Here is a 7510-nt window from a genome sequence, read left to right on the forward strand (position 1 = left end):
GACGCTGGGAGTCGTTGAAATAAGCGGGGACCGTTACGACGGCGTTTTTTATCGGTGTTCCGAGGAAGGCTTCCGCGATCTCGCGCATCTTGGTGAGGACCATCGAGGAGATCTCTTCGGCTGAGAACTGTTTCTCCTCTCCCTTGTGGTTGACGACGATCATGGGCTTTTCGGCTGGGCCGGAGACGACTTTGAAAGGCCAGTGCCTCATGTCCGCCTGTACGGAGGGATCGCTGAATCTTCTTCCGATGAGACGCTTCGCATCTGCAGCAAACGGAAACGTAACCGTCAGTCAAACCATCACTCGATTTTTAAATCACAACGTTCTAAAAAATTGCTAAATCGCGCCAAACCGATTTAAACCGTTCAAAATCTGAAAAAATTGCTAATCACGCCTAAACCGGTTTAAACCGTTCAATATCTGAAAAACTGCTAATCGCGCCTAAACCGAACTAAACCGTCAATCTAAAACAAACATCACAGTAGATGAAACCAAAGGCAGAGTTCGTGATTTTGAGACGAAAGCTTACCGAAGACGGTGTTGGTAGGGTTCATAGCGACTTGATTCTTGGCCGCGTCACCGATGAGACGCTCGCTGTCGGTGAAGGCGACGTAGGAAGGAGTGGTGCGGTTGCCTTGATCGTTGGCGATGATCTCGACGCGGTCGTGCTGCCAGACGCCGACGCAGGAGTAGGTTGTGCCGAGATCGATTCCGATCGCTGGACCTTCGCCTTTACCCGCCATTAGATTTATCAATCAAAATCGAGAATAGGAGATTTGCTTTTTAACGATTGAGAGAGTGTATTGTTTTAATGTTTCTGTGCATGAGAATGGAGAAGGGAGAGGTGCTTAAATATTGACTTGAAAAAAAGTTCGAGAATGTTCAGTCTATGAGATCTCAGCCGTTCGATCTTGTTTTTCCGCCTTTTCCTTTTTTTTGTTCGTCTTGGTTTCTCGCTCCTTCCAGAGACCTCTTTTTTGAATATCAAAACTCAACCGTTTTGAAGAGAAGTCTCAGATGGTCGTATAAGATTTTTTAAAGAACATTTCGACCGTCTCAATTGTAATGAATATCACGCGGTAAAAGTTACCGTGGGTAAAACAGAAAGTTGGTCCTTATAATTAGTCTTCTTCGCAGTAAAATTATAAATACAATATGTTTGCCTATGATATCATGACACATATTTCATTCGTTAGGAGATCGGATTTTATCACGTAAGAACAGCTGAGTTACAACAAAAGTGTCTCTGGCTGTGACTTTGTGGAAACGGAACATTTTTTTTTTTGGTAATCTGGAAACGGAATATGATTCAGTGTCTATGACTTAGCTCAAATAAGATTTTACTCAGTGGTTAATGACGACACATCAGTAATCATCAATCACGTCTATTTACTACGGTCGGATGTGCAAAGAGTTTAACGTGCTATGATGAGTGAATGTGAGAGACATCTTACAAACCATTTATTGCGATCAGTGAAGTAATGACGGGATAATTACTTCATCGGAAAGCTGGTGTTCAGGCTCGCAAGTAAATTCAATCAAATCAAAATCGAAATGGGTTAGGAGGAACATCTTGACAACATTTTCATTCTAAACAAAAAGACTGTTGTTGTTCTCTTGTCACAGTTTGAAACAGATACTATAAACTAAAAAGCCTTACATAATCTAAAGATACAATTCACTCAAGTGGCTTCGTATTTGGGATCAGCAGCTACGTAATGATACGCAATAACCAATGCGAAGATGAAGATGCCAAGGAAATTGACTATAAACCCCAAGTCCTGATCATCAATCATCTGCACCAACACAAACAAACATTTTAGCAAAATAGTCTTAAGCCATCAATAAACTCTCTTTGGAGCCTAATAAGTCTTGATGCATCATCCCATTAGGGAAAAGCCTGATTGTTATCAAAGTTTATCTATTTCACCAAACTTAATGTTCACAGAAGAGTCTATTAGGAGAAAGTTGCAAACATGACTCAAAAAGTAGCCTAATAAAGATTGCAAAGAGAAAGGAAATGTGCTAAATCACAGTAAATTGCACTGCAAATCATAACGGTAAACAACAACATACAGCTGAGCTTTATCACCCCTACGAGAGCTTAGACCTAAAATCCAATTGATCATTGCTAAACCCCAAAAGAAGAAAAGCAAGCAAAAGAAGATATGATCCCAGTGGGAATCGAACCCACGACCTTTAGATTCGGAGTCTAATGCGATATCCACTCCGCTATGGGATCACATTGAATAAAAAGTTGAGACTCGAAACATGTAAATGCAGAACGTGACACAATTCGACAAAGAGAAATTGGCAGTTCACATCGACAGAGACGGATTCGAAGGACCATCACCAGAAACATACAAACTCAGACTACGACAGAGCAGATAAAAAAAAAACACACTTATGGGAACCACACAGATCTACCAAGAACGAATGCGTATATTTAAAATGCGAGCAAGATTTACCGTGATGCGTATATTTAAAATGCGAGCAAGATTTACCGTTTTATCAGGCAGGAATCGATGGGAAAGGATCAGATCTCCAAGAGGCAGAAAGCAATTTACAAAACAGAACAGGTGCTGGATCTCAGAGTCTCGATGTCTGAGGACCGAGGGTTTCTCTTCCTTTTTTCTTTACTTTGGCACGAAACAAGCCTGGCCCATTACTTTTGTCACACCATGTGGATTAATTAGGTCATCGTCTTATTACTAATTCTCTTGATTTTTTCTTATCAAACCGGTGTGGTTCAGGCTTTTTGTATACACAAATCATACGCATGCCTAAATTCTACAGTATCTCTTTAACAAATAGTGGCAGCCAGAAACAACAACGAATAGCACTGATTAGGTATGGTTGACACTTTCAAATAACGATTTTAAAGGCAAAACATTCGACAACCAAAAGCTGAACCCCTAAACTGGTTCTGTTCTGGACTCTGTACAAAAGCTGAACTCCAAGAAAAAAATAAAATTTCTGGAGCTGCAGACAGACTCTGTTCATGATGTTTGGTTAATTTTACACACAAGAACATAAGAGTAAATGAAAACTTTCAGTTTGTTAGGCCAAAAAAAAATTACATGCCAGCAGTTATCAGACGCTCACTGTTTCTGTAAGTTCCTTTTAAATGTCAGCGCCATTCCCGCAGAAAAAGGAGAAGGCGGATGAGTCAACATATGATCACATTGATCCCTTCAGCCAACGCTTTACTATCAACATCCTTCAGATCTCAACCAAAACCAGATCTCAGCCAAAGTGATGTCAGATGAACTCACCAATCTAGCTCTCACACACGAAGCCATGTCTCAATTCACTTGCCCCCTGCTACTTTCAGTGACGATTCCAGTATCTATCAATTGTCTTTTACTTTCACCCAAGTTCTCTTCTTTTTTTTAGGCGGTGGTGCTGAAGTAACCTCTATGATTTTGTGAATTCGAGGAACTTAGAGAAGTCATGTATAATAAACTGGAGACTTATGAGAGCCCCGAGCTCAAAGCTCGTTTGATAGTTGGAGTATACCACACATCTGCAGGTATGGATTCTCCAGCAGTTTCTCATTATTGCTCTGCACAAAACAAGAATACTATTATATGTGGCACAGAAGAAAAGAAAAAAGCTCATTGATATTTTTGAGGCTATGTAGCTTCCCACTCTGAACTATTACAACATCATTTACCTGCTGAGCCTTAAAGACAAGCTTCTGAAGCATGTTTTGGTATTTCTCTGGTTCCTCAGTCATCATCCTCTGAAATAAACCGAAATTTAACCCGTGAGCAAAAAAAAATGAACAAAAAAATATTTGAAAACTTATTTTTCTGCCGATGTATGTATGTCTTTCAAAATCAAAAGGGTGAGTTTGAGAAATCTGATTGCCTTTAGTAGAAATGCTGAAGAGTAATAAGCCACCCTTGAGTCAGTATCATCCAGGAGTTCCCTGCACGGATGAACATAAGTTCGTAAATGCCATGAAACATGTTACACAGGTAAATCAAATGGGTTTGGGAAGTAGGGAAGATTCAATGAATCACCTAAAGAACTCCTCTCCACCAACTTCTTGAAAAGCAACTGTATCTGCGGTGCATTTACCGACCAGAAGTAATAGTAGGGTGGCTCGAATATCGGAGGTTGCCCCTGGGATATTTCCTCTTCCTTTGCTTCCAACGGCGACACCAAGTGCAATGTTGTCAGTTGCAGCACCTGCTAGTTGAATCAAGGGCCAATAAAACAAAGCCGCTGGAACACGCGCAACCAGCTGCATAGGGACGGTGGCTTGCCCACGAAGAAGCATTGCTGCCATTGACGCTGTCTCGCACGTTGAAACAGGGACACTGTTGTACCGAGGCCTGGTGTCAGCATCATCCATATTCTCTTTATAGCTGTTACGATTGGATGTTTCAGATTTGCTATTTCTATCAGCAGAACTCGGAACTGTTTCCTCATCAGTAGACAGAACTTTCAAGCACAATTGCGAGAAAAGAATGTCACACATCTGCTTGGAACCAACAGAGAGAAGACAAAGATAAATTAAAACTTATAAAATTCCAATAAGATATAGACGAAGTGGCCTTCACTAGGACATTTGACTAAGCAAAAGAAAAGAGAAAACGAAAGGATTCCAAGAATAAGTACCTTTAAGATATTAATACGGTCAGTTTCATTTATTTGTGCCATCAAAGACAAAGCGCTGCTCATTATGTCTATAACAGCGTTTGCTTTCTCTAGTCGTGTGTCTCTCTGGTCCTGACTAGCATTACCACCAATTGATCGCTGCGTCTCATTCTCATCGAGTAAGAACTTGGAACGCATAAGAAGCCTCTCCAGAATGAACAGGAAACCCCATCTTATGACACTGTTCCTTGACTTCAAGAGTCCACACAGAAGATGTATGGAAATAGGTATATCATCAGTAATCAGAGAGTCTGAGGCACCGCAGTGGGCAATCTTTTGTTGCAGATCTTTTATGCTCAGCCATATACTTCCACCACCCTCTTCACTAATTTCCGCAATCAGAAGATCCCCCAACCAGATATATCCATTTTGACGGTATGTGGCTCTTTCTGAATGAAGAAGAGAATGCAAAGTAGCCCAAGCTAGATTCACTGACATGCTAATATCATTTCTCAACTCTTGAATGCTGTCCATGAACTTGTGCGATTTGGTTAGCTGTTTGAGATGCCGAAACTCTTTGTCCAAGTGAGTAAACGAACGTATTATCGTGTCAAATTTTTCTGTTATACTTGCCAAAAGCTGCGAGTAAGGAAAAAGGAAGTTAGAAAAGAGCTCTGAGTGGCAAACAATATAAACAAAGACTCTTTATCAGACCCTCGGAAACAATTTTCAGTTGCGAACCTACCTGGTTTAGACGTTCGCTGTTGCTGAACCCGGACAATGCTGCAGCAATTGATCTTCGCAAGATTTCCCCTATGCCTTCAACACCAAGCTTAACAGAAATGTAGAAAGCTTCAGGTGCATCAGCAAGAGCAAGCCGAACAGCCAAAGGTTGAATCTCATCATCAGTGTACTCGGAAAGACCAGCAACTGAGCATGCCTCATTAATTTGATGCAGGACATAGTCAAATAAAACCGAGTAGAGATTTCTTCTTTCCTCTCTAGTGGTTGCCAAAGAGTACTGTATCAAAAAGATGAATCCCTTAATCTAATAGGAAATAATTGAGGCTTAATGTATCTATTTAAACGGTTCCTGAGAAAGAACTAAGTATATATTCGCAGTACCTTATAGAAAATGAACTCCACGCCACCAATCAGATCGACCTGTTCTATAAGAAAATTTGAGACACTTGAAGTTGCTTTGGTAGAGCCATCTAGTTCTGGAGATCGATAAAACATGTTTGTCATGATACAAATAAGCTTGGAATGAACAACTTCTGACCAAGAATTCCTTTTGCTAGTTCCCAGAAGAGCTTTGATAACCTGATTCACGGAAAGTGACTGGCTCGTCAGAAAGTACAACTTAGCATAAGAGCCAATGTAATGGTAGTATGCCGCCGGAAACACAGATCACAGATACAAATATCTATAAAACAAATCTAAAGAGAGGAGGGTAACGAAACAAGGAATCATCCACACAGCAGAAGACAAAGATAATATTCAGCCTCATAGGACTAACATACCCTTATGTCAAGACCATTTAGCTGGTTTCTTCGTATTTTGCCTCTATCACAGACAAAATATAGAAAGCAGCTAAGAGCAGATGCCCAAACGGATTCTTCCCTTTCCTCAACCTACGAAAACAAATTTGAAGGTATAAAATCCAACACAATTCCAGATTTGACATCAAATAGAGAAGCCAGAAAAGAGTAAGATACCTGCACTAGGAGAAGTAGAATTTCAAATAAGATTTTTAATATCCAAGACTCAAAGTTCTCAATAGCTGAAGAAGTGCTTGACAACTTAGGTAAGTCTTTCGTTCTTGTTCCTTGAAGCAGTATCCTGTTTTCATTTTCGATAAATGTTTCTTGGGCGTATTCTTCCTCAATGGTTGTAGCATTATCACTTATCTTTGGCTCTAAAAGTTGCGCATGAACTCCTAAATTAAGAATTAAATCAAATACACGAATCCTACAAGCTGCATTTGTGGAGCATAGCATTTCCTGAAATAAATTTGCACGCGAGGGTAGCATAGTTAGCAAGCAGTGTAAATATCACAATTCTGTATCTGACTAGAAGTCACACCTCAAGCATGGACAGTGTAAGAGGAGCAGCAATTCTAGCGTCCAAGACATACCTAAAAAAGACAAGGATTGCAAAACGGAGTACCATAAGCTTCTCATCAATAATAAAAGGGAGGGAAGGATAACTAGAAATCTTAGTGAGACTACACAATGAGGTTGGCTGCAGTGTAACAAACCGTACATGTCAATTACAAGCTTTATCAGGACGCTCACAGCCACATCCATTGACGGCTTCCCAGTCTTGCTATTTAATTGGGGTGATACGGTCATTGGATTTGAAGGGATGGATGATGCCTCGGAACAAACAGCAGCGATCACCTCGCCTACCTCGGCAGGGTTTAGGCGCAGTGGCTGTTGTTCACTGCAAAATCGTGCAGGGAACGATAGTGTCATTTGTTGTGACAGAGACGATAGTTAAAATTTGCATAAGAAAGATGCTTCCATGCAGATAATCCCTTTCCACACAACAGCCGATAAATAAAGTTATTTACGCAAACGGCTTTATCCATCATGCACATACACATTAGAAGAGGCATTCTCAAGTCTAAAACCACCCATAAGTTACAGTAAAATAAATATATACTGAACGTTAAGACTTAAGAGTTTATTCAAATGCAGCTCTTTGTCAGTCGCTTACTGATTCAAAACTTAGAGAGTCTAGTATTAGCTATTATAGTCGATGTTCAAAAAGGGAAACCTTATTAAGTGACATAACCTCAATACTATCAAGGAAGACTTCAGCAAAAAAATAAATGAGTAGCATTAAGTAAATGCAGGACCCAAAGATCATAAAGATATCCATTGTTTACCTGTAGTG

At 40.3% G+C, this 7510-nt stretch overlaps 3 protein-coding genes and 1 non-coding gene across 4 annotated transcripts in view; all 4 read right to left on the reverse strand.

Moving 5' to 3' along the window:
* LOC130496363 (heat shock 70 kDa protein 4) overlaps positions 1–839 on the reverse strand; it is a 2606-nt gene extending 1767 nt beyond the window's left edge. Inside the window, exons 1-2 of the mRNA XM_056988385.1 lie at positions 531–839; positions 1–264 (exon numbers count right to left, since the gene is read on the reverse strand). Coding sequence (XP_056844365.1) covers positions 1–264; positions 531–744 — 478 coding nt within the window. The 5' untranslated portion in view covers positions 745–839. The remainder of the gene's footprint in view (positions 265–530) is intronic.
* A 721-nt stretch (positions 840–1560) lies between these two features.
* Positions 1561–1797, reverse strand: LOC108809658 (dolichyl-diphosphooligosaccharide--protein glycosyltransferase subunit 4A). Its single transcript, XM_056989301.1, has one exon. It carries the CDS (start codon positions 1795–1797, stop codon positions 1684–1686), a length of 114 nt encoding a protein of 37 aa, XP_056845281.1. The 3' UTR covers positions 1561–1683.
* Positions 1561–7510, reverse strand: part of LOC130494734 (uncharacterized) — a gene marked incomplete in the record, with an annotated part of 6800 nt that continues 850 nt past the window's right edge. Inside the window, 12 exon segments of the mRNA XM_056989300.1 lie at positions 1561–1797; positions 2506–3566; positions 3678–3746; positions 3875–3935; positions 4030–4490; positions 4631–5248; positions 5355–5630; positions 5735–5932; positions 6133–6243; positions 6328–6612; positions 6695–6746; positions 6875–7054. Coding sequence (XP_056845280.1) covers positions 3492–3566; positions 3678–3746; positions 3875–3935; positions 4030–4490; positions 4631–5248; positions 5355–5630; positions 5735–5932; positions 6133–6243; positions 6328–6612; positions 6695–6746; positions 6875–7054 — 2386 coding nt within the window.
* Positions 2171–2243, reverse strand: TRNAR-CCG (transfer RNA arginine (anticodon CCG)). Its single transcript has one exon. It is a non-coding gene; the product is annotated as a tRNA-Arg (tRNA).

Source organism: Raphanus sativus, chromosome 6, assembly GCF_000801105.2.
Source record: "Raphanus sativus cultivar WK10039 chromosome 6, ASM80110v3, whole genome shotgun sequence".
Lineage (NCBI taxonomy): Eukaryota > Viridiplantae > Streptophyta > Magnoliopsida > Brassicales > Brassicaceae > Raphanus > Raphanus sativus.

Excerpts from the sequence above, each read along its gene's own strand:
- LOC108809658 (XM_056989301.1), bottom strand. The coding sequence starts at position 1,797 with ATGATTGATGATCAGGACTTGGGGTTTATAGTCAATTTCCTTGGCATC.